The sequence below is a fragment of the Poecilia reticulata genome, chromosome 8 (genome assembly GCF_904066995.2).
Source record: "Poecilia reticulata chromosome 8, P_reticulata-male-v2, whole genome shotgun sequence".
Classification (NCBI taxonomy): Eukaryota; Metazoa; Chordata; class Actinopteri; order Cyprinodontiformes; family Poeciliidae; genus Poecilia; species Poecilia reticulata.
This window is the reverse complement of record NC_088837.1, coordinates 5,400,251-5,415,826: the sequence shown is the minus strand read 5'-3', so window position 1 is coordinate 5,415,826 and position 15,576 is coordinate 5,400,251. Positions and strand designations below refer to the sequence as shown.

General features: G+C 40.1%; 1 protein-coding gene and 1 long non-coding RNA gene across 3 annotated transcripts in view; one reads left to right on the top strand and one right to left on the bottom strand.

Annotated features, from left to right (window-relative positions):
• LOC103468378 (microtubule-associated serine/threonine-protein kinase 1) overlaps positions 1-6,837 on the bottom strand; it is a 49,299-nt gene extending 42,462 nt beyond the window's left edge. The window contains exon 1 of one of the 2 annotated variants that reach the window (XM_008415426.3): positions 5,834-6,837. In XM_008415426.3, the coding sequence (XP_008413648.1) occupies positions 5,834-5,872 (39 nt within the window). In that variant the 5' untranslated portion in view covers positions 5,873-6,837. The remainder of the gene's footprint in view (positions 1-5,833) is intronic. The other variant, XM_008415425.3, reaches the window with a different exon arrangement.
• An 874-nt stretch (positions 6,838-7,711) lies between these two features.
• Positions 7,712-14,608, top strand: LOC103468374 (uncharacterized). The gene is made up of 2 exons (XR_014088526.1): positions 7,712-7,858; positions 12,688-14,608. It is a non-coding gene; the product is annotated as an uncharacterized LOC103468374 (long non-coding RNA).
• Positions 14,609-15,576: the final 968 nt, after the last annotated feature.

Here is a 15,576-nt window from a genome sequence, read left to right as displayed (position 1 = left end):
ACTCAGGAAGATTTGCTGAAAGGCATGTATCCTTCTCTTTCCACTTCATGACATAAAATCCAGGTAAAAAAACTGAAATTTTGTTACAGCAAAATGGGAACAATTTCAAAGGGTTAAACTGTAAGCTTGAGCACATTCCTCATAACCTAGTGATCTACATTTGAACGGTTCATGCCAATTTACTAGCAAGTGAGAATATGACGGGATTTAAAGTGTGCTAAGACGTGAGGTATGGCCAGTCAGGGACAGACATTAGATGCAGCCAGTATCTAATGGCGGTCGTAAGCTACAGCCATAAAAACCTCTTTTGACTCTGTGTCCTTCAGGACTCAGAGGCTGCACTGAAGAAATGAGCCGAGAAAAGAAAAGGAAAGAGAACCCCGGTTATGAAAAAATAAGATTAGCTAAGCAGCATGAATATAAAGCGCTCTGCTCACTCTGGACGGCGAGGCCGTTCATTTTGTCAGACTTTGCGCACAGTGGGATAGTGGAGATCTGGCCGGGAGACAAACAACGCTCAATCGGAGAGTGTTAGCTTGCCAAGAGAAAGCGAACAGACCAGGAATCACCTACGGCCGCGACTTACTAACCGCTTAGAGTCCGACTGATGGAAAAGCTTAACAAGTATGCATGGGGAAGATGACTTGTCCTCTCTCTGTGCTCTACGATAACCTAATAAAACCTTTGCGGCTCCTCATCATACGGGCAGCACAACTTTAACCGACATGAAAAGCAGCCAGAATTCATCTGAGAAACAGATCGGGAGCAAATGTGAGTCGTTCCTTCACACCGCAGGCAAATGAAGCCCAAATCTGACTTTATTCACGGCAGTCTTAAGAGACCAGTTCTTATCTTTTCACCATCTTTAAAAAAGAAAAAAAAATCCGATTCGTGCCGCTTCTGCATGTGATGATGATTCAGAAACATGTCCAAATAGTTTTCAAAGCATCTGCAGTCAGAGCGGTCATGTCGCATTTAATCCGACTTTTACGTCGCTGAGAAATGCAAAGTGATTCTGCACCGGAAACAGGATGTAAAAAATGGCTTAAAAAAAAATCATAATTATGAAATTATGATTCAAGTTTGTGTCACTGAGGTTGACTTACACACCCAAACAGACTTCTTCTCGTCATGAGCTGCAGTCAGCGCTCCACATAAAACCGTCAACCGACTTTAGCAAAGCAACTTTCTGAAATACGGTTGATATATTTTATGCATCAATAATCTAAGTTTTAATGTTTTCTTTAAAAATATATCAATTGGACCACTTCCTTGAAAATAAAGAAGTATGCGTTCTTGTCTCAGTGTTATTGGGTGGCATCAAGACCATGCTCTTGTTATGCAAGTCATGTTAGAGAAAAAGCCTCATGGTTGTGACCCCTGACCTCAGCGCAGAGAAGAGGGGTGTGTCACCATATGGTGCTGAGAGAAAGGCTGTGTGTGTGTTTGTGAGAGAGAGTGAGGCCCGGGGGACTGACATGGCAGCTTAACAGAGCATGCAAAGCCAATCAGTTGTCATCAAACTTACACACACAGCCATAAAGATAACATGTGAACATAAAATGTGTGTGGAAACGTTAAATGCCTGCATGCTCTATACCGTAACACTTATTCTTACACAAAAAGCATCCATACTCTTTAACCTTACATTCAGGTAAATATTTCCATACAAGAATATTCATGTGTCAGAATGGAACAGTTCAAGTTCAGACCTAAGCTAAATTGAAAATCTTAGAAAAGACTTGTTTTTTAACAGCTACTCTCTAACCGTGAATTGTTTTGGAAAAAACAGGGAAGCCGCTTTATGTTTATCATATAATGTCCTGAGAAGATCAATTTCAATTTGAGGTTGTAGCAAAGTACGTAGTGAAAGCAGATAATTGAATATTTCAGCTAAAGACGCTTTTCAAGATAGTGGGGGATTTTTCAAGATGGCCACCGTGGTGGTTGTCATGGCGAATACATTTTCACTCGGAAACCAGCAATTTAGGTGAATGTTTTCGGTGTCGAGTCATGGCGCATCATGATTCCTTGATCTTGTGTTACTGGTGGACACTGGACGTTTTTCAAAATGGCCGCCATGTGTTTGCACTGGTGGGCTAATGGCTAACAAAAATAAATAAATCCTGACTGCGGAGTCATGATCCTCCGTTTCAGCAAAACAAACCGCCAGTGCGCAGTTTTGGAAATGAAATGCGTCGCAGCGGGAGAAAGCGACGCGTAAACCACACACATGGCGAGCTGCGGTCTGCATGGCCTGCAGGCCCCGCTCGTCTCTGCTCAGTTCACTTGACTGAAGCGTAAAGTGGCGGAGGGAGGAGGCGAGGGTGGGGTCGTGACCCCTGGTTGCCTCGGAGTAGATGAGCGCAGTCGTTTGGACGCATCAGCTCGTCACGCATCGGTGCCCATCCGACCCACGTAGATCTAGTGCAGCAGACGGTGCCGAGTGGGGGGGATGGAGGCTAAACCCCGACATTAGGTGAGTGAGAGCAAAGCCGCACGCATCAGAACATTAAATGTGTGTGACCTGAGATACGGCACACGGAAACTTCCTGTCTTGGAGAGGAATTGGGTCACGTTGTGGTAATAGGCTTAGCAGAGAGTCTGAAACCCCACAGGGGGGGGGAAGAGAAAGGTATAAGAAAGCCTTCTTTTGAAGAGCTTTGTTTTCTTTGTGGTTTTTTAATCAGCTTGTTTTAATCTGAAAAAAAAATTGATGCAAACTCAGTCATAAGTCAATTTGCAAACTAACCCCAAGGATTTCAGCAGGATTTAGTTTAGGTCAAATAGCCAGGAAATTATGTCTGATGAAGCACTTCACCATTAACATGACTTTGTTTCTTTTATTGTTATTCTGTTGAAAAACCATATAGAACCTATTTTTAGTTTACTAGTAGTAATTTTCATTGAAGATCTCCTGGCATATTAAAGGGGCTTTATTACATGATTTCCAGCCAGATACTATCATTTTATAGCATAATCAAGTAACTATGTTCACTTCAGTTATTATAAAAATGCTTTATATATCAAATATGAGTTAAAAGAAATTTTACTTTGTAATTTAACTTCTTGAAATTGGACCTCTGTCTCTTTAAAACCTCCTACTATTTCTGAATCTCCGCCTTCGAGAAGTCATCACAACATGGCTCCTCTATTAACCTTTTAAAAACGTTTTTACCAGTGTATCACTGAGATGTTGCTCCTATAATGAGCTCAGCAGATGCGCAGTTCCATCAGGGGTTTGCTAATTGCTGCTGGCTAGTCTGAAGGAGCTGAGTGGGAGGAGTTGCAGAGGGAGGGCTGCTGTGTGAGACGGAAGCTTGGAAACATCAGCTCTGAGGAGGAGCTTCATCCTCGAAGGCGGGGCTAGGTCCAACCAAGCGTTTTGTACAACTGAATAGTTGCCATGGAGATTAAAGGAGTTCTTAAAGATTCAAGAAAGAACCAAAGCAACACTCCAGGAATGTTTTTGATGCGGGAATAACATTATAACATGTTGTAAAGCTCAAAAAAGTATATTTTACACAACACTGTCCTTTTAAAAAGTGTAAAGAAACAAACCTCTAAATAGGCTCCCAGTATCTCTGGAAGAGAAACAAGCCCACACCATATCTGATCCTCCACCGTACTTACAACTGGGCATAGAGTACATTTTCATAATCCTGTTTTATGCCAAACCAACTAGGAGAATGTGTTGCCAAAAAAGGTCAGTCTTAGTATCTTCTGACAAAAGCACACGATAATGACAGAATCATGCTGCGACATTTCTTTTCTTCAGTGTGGTAGAAATGTAACTGATTATCCTTACTGTGAAACATGGTAGTGGCAGAATCATGCTGCCACCATGATTTGATAGAAATGAAACCCGGATCGCAGTCTTGTGGTTCATAATGCGCCGATAAATCTGCTGCAGTTTCCTCAATCTTGGGAAATTAGCGATCAACTGATACTTCAATGCGAAACCGATCCTACCTACTTTTGCAAGGGTCTAAAAAAATACCCACTGTTCGCATTTGCTCTACTGTGAAAATCGACCCACCCACCAGCAGGAAACGGACTGCAGCGCTGGGCATTCTGGGTAATTACAACCTAAACAAACGTGTGTGCCCTAGCACTAGAGGGAGAAACCATAGACATAATACAAGAGTAGACCACGCATTGGCTGCTCCTGTGCAGGAAATACGGCGGCCATCTTGGAGCGGTCGACCCTCCTACTTTGCTCAATCAAAACAGGAGAAGATGCCTCAGCACTGAGGGATATTGTTGTTCGGATCGATGGACTATTGATGTGAGGGCTCCACAAACAGCATGTCACAAGTAAGATGGACATATTATTGTGTATATTCTGTGACTGGAATATTACTTTACTGTATTTATGTCCACCGGCGAGATACCAGCTAATATTAGCAACAGTGCTTGGTGTAATACGGGTTCAGCCCCGCTATGAAGGCTATCTGAGATTCTGTAAATCTAAAAAAATTAATTATTCTCCAACATTGACTTAGATTATCTGACACAAGAGCCTACATTATAAAAGAAACAATGTAACATACATTATAAAACTTATATTACGTGTTATAACATTCACCAGCAAAGTTTACACAGGTGGTAAAGATTATTATTTATGTGTAATTCTCTCACTCTGTCAAAAGAAAGATACATCCCAAATCTTCCGTTTTTGTTTTGAAGGTTTTCTAAAGACACGATGTGAGGAAGAAGATGGAGATATCTTTAAAGAGAGACAGATTCACTGCAGCACGGATGAATCTCACATCGGATTTTGGACTCAATCTCAGGTGCGGAATCTCTGAAGCTAGAACTCGTCGGTTGGAAAACATAAACATATATCTATATATGTATGGCTGTACATACATACATACATACATACATACATACATACATACATACATACATACATACATACATACATACATACATACATGTATCCAATATATATTATTCAGTATTAATCATTATTTATTTGTGTTTGTATAGTTATATAAATATGTATTGATATTACTAAATAATTTATTAAATAACTTATGAACGGCTGTGTGCTTTGTAATATGCTCATCATACACCAATATCAGAATATTCCATTGTTATAGCCACTAAGCATATTTAAATATGCTGAACTATGTATTAAAAACATACTTAAAAAAATACAATTGTTTATAAATGTAGCTTTGATAGATGTTTGAATACGGTTTCCAGTAACAAAAAAGCGTGTTATGATCGAAAATGCGCTGATACGTAATTTTGCCTGCTAAACACATAAGCTGAGTGGAGTGGTGGACCGCTCCAAGATGGCCGCCCTAAATCTCGTCAGCGACAATTATCGAGAGGGGTCCATGAGGCGTCTACTCTTATATTATGTCTATGGGAGAAACGACCTCTGAAATCTGATGCTGCTTCTTTTTTGTTTACATTTTCAGAAGAAGGAGGGTCGCGCACTTCCTCTTTGGAGGTTTTTCATGTAGTTTCCTTAAGTGGTTCATGGCGCAGCGCCACCACAGGCGAGGAGGGGAACAGGTTTTTTTTTTTAACTAGCTTGGATCATTTCACACAGTGCAGTATGAAAAATTTTGGTTCCCAAATCGAACTGAGTCTACCGGACTATGAAGTGTGAAAACACCTTAAGAAATGGACATTTCAAGCAAAACAGAAAAAAAGAACAAAAAAAAGAATAAATAAATAATGTCTTGCATGTTTTCTAAAGGTAAATGACAGAAAACTGTGCACTTAAATTTGACAAACCAAAACTTAGACTAAGAAGAGAGAGAGAGCTTTTAAAGCCACGAAGCAGGACTCCAGCCTGCTGCGGTCGGCTCACCTGCAGCCTGCGGCGCCTGATTATCCCCGAGTCATCCATGGCGTAATGAAGCGGCCATGCAGGGGTTCCCCTCGCCTCGCTAAATCAATCCTCTGACCCTGAACCGATATGTCCCTTTGAGCAGGGAGGGCGAATGCATCCGAACTGTCCACCCCAAACACAAAAACACACACACACACAGCGGCCGGGATTCGCTCTCTGAATGAGACCGGGGTCACGTAGAGGAAATCCGCGGACGCGCGCGCTTGTCAAGCGTTCCCATTCGCTCTCTCTGATTTTCCCTCTTTCTCATAGAAAAACGAAATTAAAAAAATTCTTATAATCTCTCCTAACAACAAACGGTGCTGCTCCTTTCAGCGTGGTGGCGGTCTGCGCCCCGTCTGCGCCTCTCTGCGGTCAGACATGCTCGCCCTCTACGCGCTCATGGATCCACGGCTGCCGGATCCCTGGAGCATCCTGGACTTCTGCGGGGCTTCGGCGCTGCCCAGCTGGGCGCCAGAAAGGCCTCGTGCGGGATGGTCCGAATCAAAGTTCATCCGCTCTGCTTCTTTTTTTCTTTTCTTCCTTCTTCCTCTTCCTCTTCTTCTTTTGTCAGAGTCAAAAATGTGTCAGCGCATTTCCACGTCTGCACACAAAGAACGACGCGTCCACAAACGCCGTTGTTCCTCATTAGGGATGCGCGGTGCGGGTTACAGGAGCCGCGCTGCTCATCCTCACTGAGCTCCTCCGCCGCAGATCTGCTTCTTCCTCTGCCGTTAACATTTAGCGCCTCCTCCCGCAAAACACGCACCCACTTCCCTCTCTGCTTTCATTCGTTCATTCATTCATAGTTTGTTTTTTTTTTGCTTGTTTTTTTAATGTTAACTTCCAGGGAAGCGGATGGAGTCACAGAAGCGAGAAGCAATAACGCGATATTTCTAATGTTCCCTGGGATTCCCCTCTCGCCCCTCCTCCTGTTCCCGAGTGGAGGGGTGTGTGTGTGTGTGTAGGTGTGTGTGTGTGTAGGTGTTTATTGGTGGGGTTTTACTTCTGTAAATGTGCGGAACACCCAGCCCAGATCCCAACGCAACGCTGCAGGGGCATGCAGATGTCAGATCAGAGATCAGAGATGCTGAATCTGCTGATTGGTTTTTGTAAAATCAACAGAGAGAGATGGAAAAAAAAAAGAAAAATGTGGATGAAACGGTCTGGTCTCAAATTCAGCACCACAGACAGCGCCGCGTTGCCATGGCAGGGCAGCAAAGGTCACCAAATCCTTCAGTTGTCAAAAGCAAAAACGAAGACTATAGAATTGATCTTTGCAAAATGATCAACACCTCTTTTACAAGTTTACATTTTGTTGCAACATGGAACTTTATGGGGGGTTTTTAAGCAAAGTTTTTATCTGATGGATGCACTGAAAAAAAGAGAACAGGTGACCAAGCTAACTGGTCACAAGTACAAAACCTGTACTCATGTAAGAGTAGCACTGCTTCATGTTTACTCAAGAAAAAAGAAAACAGAGTCAACAAATAACTCAAAACATCAGTCATCTACTGTTTTAAAATTACATAATCAGTTGGACCAAAGTATTAAGTTATGTGGAAAAGACATGTAAATAATTCATGTAAATAATATGGTTACAAAATGACAAAATCAGACAAAAGAAAAAAATGTTTCCAAGTCAAAAGCACCGTATGAAACTTGTACGTCTGGTGAATTTCTAGTTAAAGGGGCAGCACTATGTAAAATCATACTGGTTTTTTGTTTTTGTTTTGAGCTTGACATCATGTTGTGATGTTATTCTCTCATCAGCCACAGACAGACGGGTGGTCCTTTTGGCAAACGCATCGCTCAACGCCTTGCTGGAGATTAGGACTTTCACACAGTTTTGAGGCAGCATATGGTTCAGGCCGCCCACGCAGCGATGACCTCATCAGCGCCAGACGCAGAAGGAGATCTTCAAGGGAGCGTCCAAGAATGTGGAACCAGCCCACGCCGACCCATCTGAGGGGAAGACGCAGGAAAAGCTGTTGTTGTTGAGATGTGAGCAAACAGCAAGATGAGTTATGATTTGTTTTTCGTGGTGGAGTTTGCTTTTCTGATCAAAATATATTATGGATAATAAGACAATGTATACTATAGGAAGTAGAAGGAACAGATAGCTAGCAGTCTGGCTGGCTATTCAGCTAGATAGGATGCTAACTAGCTAACCAGCTATCTGTCTTATTCTAGCTAGCCAGGAAACCAACGAGCTAACCAGCTATCTGTCTTACTCTAGCTATCAAAGAAGCCGACTAGCTAACCAGCTATCTATCTGTCTCACTCTAGCGCCTCCTCTAGCAAAAGAATGACGCTAAAAGAAGCCGACTAGCTAACCAGCTATCTATCTGTCTCACTCTAGCTAGCTAGGAAGCCGACTAGCTAACCAGCTATCTCTCTATCTATCAAGTTACTGCTTTTAAGGGTAAAGCTGTTAAATCACACTGTATTGAGTTTTTTACACCAACGGCTTTTTAACTTTGGTTCCATCTGTCACTGATGAAGAATTGACTAAAAATCAGATCATATTTCATAATCAGAGGGAGTTTACTTCCTTTTCACCATGACTAGGTGATCTTTTATGGAAGAGAACAGACGGTTTCCGTGTACTTTTTCACGTCAGTTTTCTCGAGATGACGAGTTAGAATCATGTTTAACTCACACCAATCTTCTTGTGATCACGAGAAAACAAACTTTCACTTGTTATCTCGCGAAAGGCATAAGGAAACCATTTTTTCGTGAAAAAATTAGAAATGAACTCATTGTCTCAAGAGAACCTGGAAATTGACTCATTATCTCGAGAAAGACATCGGAAAAAAATTCTGCAGGGCCATCCACTCATGGCTTCTGTACACTTTTGTATTTTTCATTGTAAAAACATAATATAATCCAGAATTTTTGTTAGAAGGAAAGAAAAAACTGTGAAAACAAAGGAGGAAAAGAAATCATTTTTGTTATAAAATCTCCGACTTTAAATCCGGACCCCTCCCCTGAGCTGCTGCGTCAGTAAGTTGCCCAGACTGAGCCAGGGGGGAAAACAGTCCCAGTAAGCAGGCTGTGTTTTAGCGGGATTAAATGTGGCTGTGGAGCCGTTTGGCCGGCAGTCAGAGGGCCGGACCGTCTCGGTGCTGATGGCAGTGGTTTGTTCTGCTGCTTGCTCGCTGTGTAAACCCTGACCAGCAGACAAAACTCTCCGCTCGCACCGTCAGGCCCCTCTCGTCCACACAAAGCATCGCTGCTTTGTGATTCTGTCACTTCTGCGAACGCTCCCTGAGCCGCTGGATACCAAGCAGCAGAATGGAGCCTGCTGACTTCCAGGTTTCCTTTACCGTATGGAAAAGTCTGGAATTTTATGTAGGCTGTTTTAAGATCTGGGTAAGAAGGGGATAAGAAAATAAAATAGGGGATACTATTTCTGTTTCTACACTTTATTCCTAAACAGGATTAGTTTCAAGACTAAGCTCACAGACAAAATATGTAAAGAAGCTTCAATGTTTAGAGTTTAATTTTTTTATTCATTATTCACAAATTATTACATTTGTTTACCATAAATGCTGCGTCATACCTTCCGATTTTAATTTCCCATGAGTGCTTGCACATTTTTTCCATTAGTTTAGGAGGGCTACTGAACGCTTCCTTCTGTGTTTTTCTTATCAAAAACTTTTCCATTTCTTGCTAGCTATGCTACCGTGATTAGCAAAGCAGCGTGACAACTTTAACCAGCAGCCAATCAGAAAGATAACGGCAAATAACATCTCAAACAATTATTTTAACTTGTATTTTATAATAATAACAATAATAATAATAATTGAAAAACAGATTTTTACTTTATGATTAAAAAGTGTATAATTAAAACATTTATTATATTCATTTTTTTTCTCATTTTCCCTCCAACTTTCTGAGGCCCTTCTATCGCCTCGGATGGCACCGTAATGGGCCACAGCCCTCAGTTTGAGAAACACTACTCTATTCCACTCTCTAGATCAGTAATCTGTGACCTGCGGGCTCTGGATCTGAAAATGGCTTTTAAAAACTTTGATTATAACCAGTAAAGGGATAAAGTTTTTTTTAAATAAAAAATTAAAATGCAGGTTCTTTTGCTAGTTTCCAGTGTCTTTTTTATTTATTTTTTTTATTTTTACAATCAATAGCTGTTTCATAACTACAAAAGAATGACGCTAAAAGTACCAGTAATTTTCATTTTTGATAAATTTTCCTGGTTATTAGGATGGAAACAACATCCCAAATATTTACATAAAGAAAATGTTTTTCTAACACCAGCTGTTAGAAAAAGTTTGATTTTTTTCTTTATTTGAAAGCCTGAAATTATAAATAAATACTTTTTCTTTAAAAATAACAGATGTCCTCTAGTAGGTTCCGTATTTTCCGCACTATAAGGCGCACCTAAAAACCTTCAATTTCCTCAAAAGCCGACAGTGCGCCTTATAATCCGGTGCGCCTTGTATATGGACCAATACTGAGCCACAACAGGTCTAGCAACTATGGTAAGCAGCCACCGACTTCATTTTCCCCGTAGAAGAAGAAGTGCGCGGTGCATGTTGGGATAGTTGTCAGAACGCTGGTTTGTTAATAAAGTTTGATAATACATTTAAAGCGAGGAGGGGGGGGGGGCGGGGGAAGAGAGACAGAGACTGCGGCGGCAGCGTGTCGGTTGATCTGTATTACCCAGAATGCAGTTGGGCACAATATCGCAACACTAACACCGTGAGTGAAACAACGACTGGTGCAGCCTACTATATAAAGTACTGGGGACCACTTCTGAACAAATTGAACCCAAACTAAAGTGTCTATTCTATGCACCTTATAATGTGGTGTGCCTTATGTATGAAAAAGTTTTAAAATGGGCCATTCATTGAAGGAGCGCCTTATAGTGCGGAAATTATGGTATCTATTAAACATTATTATTACTATTATGGCTTTTTTAATAAAAGGTCATGTCATGCTTTCAGATTTTGTTTGTCCTCAGTCCAGCTGAGGACAAAAATATATCTTTGGACTGAAAAGTTGCAAACCCATTACTCTGAAAACTTTCATCCATCCTTTTGATTTTAAATATGCGGATTTTGATGCATTTTGTATGTCAAGTGAGGAAAAAATAGCTAAAACAAGCTAAATATGAAGATTGTCACCGTGGAAGTATAAATATAGCAGAAATACAAACGAACTCTTCCTGTCTGCTGCTCTGACTGTCCCTGGCGGGGGTCAGCTGGGGAGACGCAGCAGTTTGTCCTGTAACGGTATTTGCTGCAGAACGAACCGCTGCTGCTGAACACAAACATCACGCTGCTTTCATATCCTCTTGCGTAATCAGACTGTAATCCCTTTGACGTTGGGAGGCTGGCAGCTGCTCGGCTTGGTCCGGGACATGAGCTCATACCCTGCAGTCCTGACCTCGGTCTTGCTTCTCGCATTAGTGGGAAACTAAAGGCTTCAAACTATGCAGAAAATAAAAAAAACAACTAACAGTCCACCTGGTCCCGAAAGGAGCAGGATGTGAGCAGGGTTGATCATGCCCTCCGTCTCTCATCCAGCTAAAATCGTGTCTTCAAACATTTTCAAACATTTGCAGAAGACATTTTGTAGGTGTTGCCTAATATATAATTGACTAAATTGAGCTGATGACGCCTAGCTTAAATCTACAAACTACTGCACGTACATTTAATGAGCAGTTCTTTTCTCTCTCTCTTTTTTTTTTTTTTGAAGCCAGAAAGCGAAAAAGTGTTGAACGTATGAAGAAAAGCTAAATTACAGTCGGATTCTCCACAGGCAGGAAATGAGCAGGAAATAGAGGGTGAGATTTGTGAAAAGATTTTTTGTTCCCAATCAAAATTCTCCGTCAGAAATATCGTTTCCCACAGAAATAGAAAACTGTTCACCGAGCTGGAGCAGCGACTTGCTTTTTTTTGTTTTTTTTTCTCTGTGTCTGAGCCAAATGAATGACTGTTCAGTGGGGAAAAAAAGCATTCAAAACTGATTTTTCAAGTTTCTTTGCAAAGAATGGAAAGGTTTGTAATTTTACACATACAGCTCAACTAAGGGAGAGAGAATCTAAGGTAAAATATAAATTATTAATTTGTAACTCTGTGGTTCTTATTGCAGATTTTACTTGGAAAAACTGAAATACAGTATGTTCTCAGATATTTATAAAAGGAAGACTCTATTTGTTCAATATAATCGTGTGACCTGCTCAACGCTTCAAATCATGAAATTCAATGATCTGAAGCATTTATTTTATTTGTTGTTGCGCAGGTCTCCTTAAATGAGACAAAGCGTCTCAAAAGAGTTTCCTGTATAAATAAAGGATTAACAAAAAAATAATAAAAAGTGTGTCAAAATAGCAAAAACAGAGAATTCTGTTAGAGGGCAAATATGTTTTCTTCTTGTGGTGTTTTTATTTAGATGCAACACCATTAAATCTTTGGAGAAAAATGACTTTAAATGGCCTAGCTATTTTTGATTAACCCATCTTTCATTTGACGTTCTGTGCTATAATTCCAGTCATAAATACATATTTATACTTTATGTAGAGGTTTTTAATTTCTAAAGATGCGCTACATCGACAAAATGTACTTCCTCAGTAGTTGCATGCAGACATCTATGCCTAAAGACTTAAAGTCGATGACTCAGTGCAGGAACAAACAGCTTGTCTGACGTTTTGCAGTAAGAACACACTGAACCAGTGTGTGTGTGTGTGTGTGTGTGTGTGTGTGTGTGTGTGTGCGTGTGTATGTGTGTGTGTGTGTGTGTGTGTGTGTGTGTTTGGGTTTAGTTTATACCTCATTAGTCTTGTTTGCTCTGTTTTTTTGTTCCAGCGGCTGTGTTACTTAAGTACACATCAGCAACGTCCCACTCCATGTTTTCCGCATTGTACTCCCTTATGATAAAACTCACTCTGACCTCTGGTGGTAAGATCAGGTAATGCAGCACACCGTATTACTTACATTGTTTTTTTTTTTTTAAATCGATAATCAAAACAGAAAATTTTAGAAATGGCTTGTATTCATTTTCACGTGAGATTAAAAAAATGTAATGCATCGATGTTTTGTATATTTTTGGCTAAATCTTCACATCAAAGATATAAGTTTAATAAAACGCCCTGCGATTTTATTATCAAAATCACACGAGGTCTTTACAAAAAAAATAATGGCCTAAGCGATTATTTTGCCTCAATTTTTTTTACCAAGATCATTTTGGAGGTAGTGATTTCTTTTATATATATTTTATTTATTTATTTATTTATTTATTTATTTATTTATTTATTTATTTATTTATTCATTTATTTATTGCCAAAATAACTTTAGGTTAAAAAAGACTTATGCCATTATTTTAGGAAAGTGATGAAATGTTTGATTGAGAATAAAGTCAATCATGCAAAAAAAACATCGATATATTGTTGACAATAAATAATAAAGTTGATTTTCTTTTAATTATTCATATTTGGGAAACGATTGAATGGTACATTAACCACGTATAACTATAAATATTTAACGTGACATACATGCTGTGGAGTTCAAAACAGGGAAAACCTATTTAACACATGTTTAAAATGATGTGACTGCTGAAACTCCTGTTGGTTTAATTCTCAGATATCTTTAGGTGTCCATCTATCTGCCTGTAACACTTTGACATGACAATTTATCTTTTCACCTTGAAGAAATTCTCCTATCTGTCTCATCGTGCTGTTTTTGTCCTCAGTTTTTCTCTATTGACTTTATAAAGCTCTGTCAGATTTAGTTCTTCGTTCTACCTTGATCAGGGGTGTCCAGTGTGTGGCCTGTGGACCATTTGTGGCCTTTGTCATGATTTTGTTCGGCCCCTTGCCACAAGTCAAGAATGGTAAAAAAATGTGGCCAACAAAGCAGAAAATAACTGATGAAATTGTCTGCTTTTCCTTCCAATAAGGCAAGAATCCAAAGCCCTTTTTACGTTTTGGATCTTTACAGATTACATCAAAATTTTGTTTATTCTTGAGCCAGTAAAACTTAAAGAGAAGATAAACAAAAAGAAAAGAAGAAACTAATTGTTGTATTTTTAATTTATTACATTTTGTGACCTTTCAGTAGTTTAAATTTGCCAGTTTTGTGCAAAGAAGTTTTCACACCACTGGCCTTGATCGTTTCCTTTTGGTGAAACCTTTCTTTTGTTATATGTGCAACCAGGTGAAAAAATGGGTTCATGTCAAATGTATTTTGTAAACCATGTTTTGCTTTTATTTCACCGACTGGTTGTAATTCTTGTTTTTGTCAGCATGTGGTGCTGTTGCTACAGAGAGGTCTAAAATTACCGGAAGTAGAAAAAAACCTGTTGTTGATGTGCTGTGGCACTAACTGGTAAAACGGAAGAGGAGGACATTTTTTGATCTGAGACCTGGTGGAGAAGACGACTCTATGGCCACATGAGAGAAGAATCCAAGTGTTCGGTAATTAATGTTGGAACTGAATTATCTTCCGTGGACAAAGCTACAGAGATGATGCTAATGTCATTTTTTTCTGTTTGTCCTCTTCTAGAGGTGCCACTGCCGTTTGTTTATATGCTGTTAGATTTCAGCGCTGCGTTCTACTCAGTTGAGCGCTAACCGTATCGCTAGCCCGCCATTTCACCGAAGCTAAGGCTTTCTACTGTTCGAAAGACGGGACATTTATTTCTCCATATATTGAATCTCATTCTTTTTATTTTGTTTCAATTCAGAGGGAACAGTGTCTTTTTGAGAATAAAGAACCCCTTCTATGTGAAGCTCCGTGTGCTGCATTAATCCCGGCTTCACATATGGTTGGGGTCACTTGGTGTGATCCCGGAAGGTTTTGGTCCAGAAATAACTGGAACTGTTTAGAAATCAAATCTGACTTTACAAAAACACCAAGCCCTGGTATAACTTACTATTATATGAAAATTGTTCATCTACGGTCATTGGTGGCCAACTAGCCTGGCCACACAGAGAGTGATTAACAGCAGGAAGACCCGCCTCCTGGCTCTGATTGGTTATTTCGAACTCGGAGAAAGCAGTGGAGCAGGATTTTTTTCCCCTGATTATGTGTCGCATATATATATATATATATATATATATATATATATATATTTTTTTTTTTAATAAAAGTTGCATACTACTGGTTTAAAGCCAGTACGTCAGGTGTTGAGCTAAGTCAGCCTTTGTTTCCGGTCGTTTAAATGAAAAGCAACATGTAATTTCTCTGTTTATCTCTTCAATATGAAAAGGCAACAAGGCATTAGATTCTTCTTGTAATGCTCCTTTGCGTTTAAAGCCCTCCTTCGTGTTTTCCCAAACATTGCTTTTAGTTCCACGCACCCACTGACTGACGTCACCCGCAGACAGGAGCAGCAGGTGTCGCGTGTAATCCCGTTGGCTGCAGTGTTTCCTTGTGAGCCGCCGGTCGCCTCACCTGCTGGCGACCCGACGGCGTTTCCCAGTGGGACGTCACTAAGCTCACACTGTCCATGACAAATTTACTCTGCCAGAGGATCAGACAAAACTCACACAAACCAATTAAGAGAAAGACAAGCACTGAATGGAAGGTACAGGAGTGTTTGCGCTAAGAGTATCATCTAAAAGTGGACCGACATGTAGTTTTTAATAATCAAACACGTGAAAATACCCTCTACGATAGTCAAATATATCTCTAAAAAATCAAGAACACATACACATGCATACGTTTAAACATACAAGAGAAAACAATGTTTTGCAT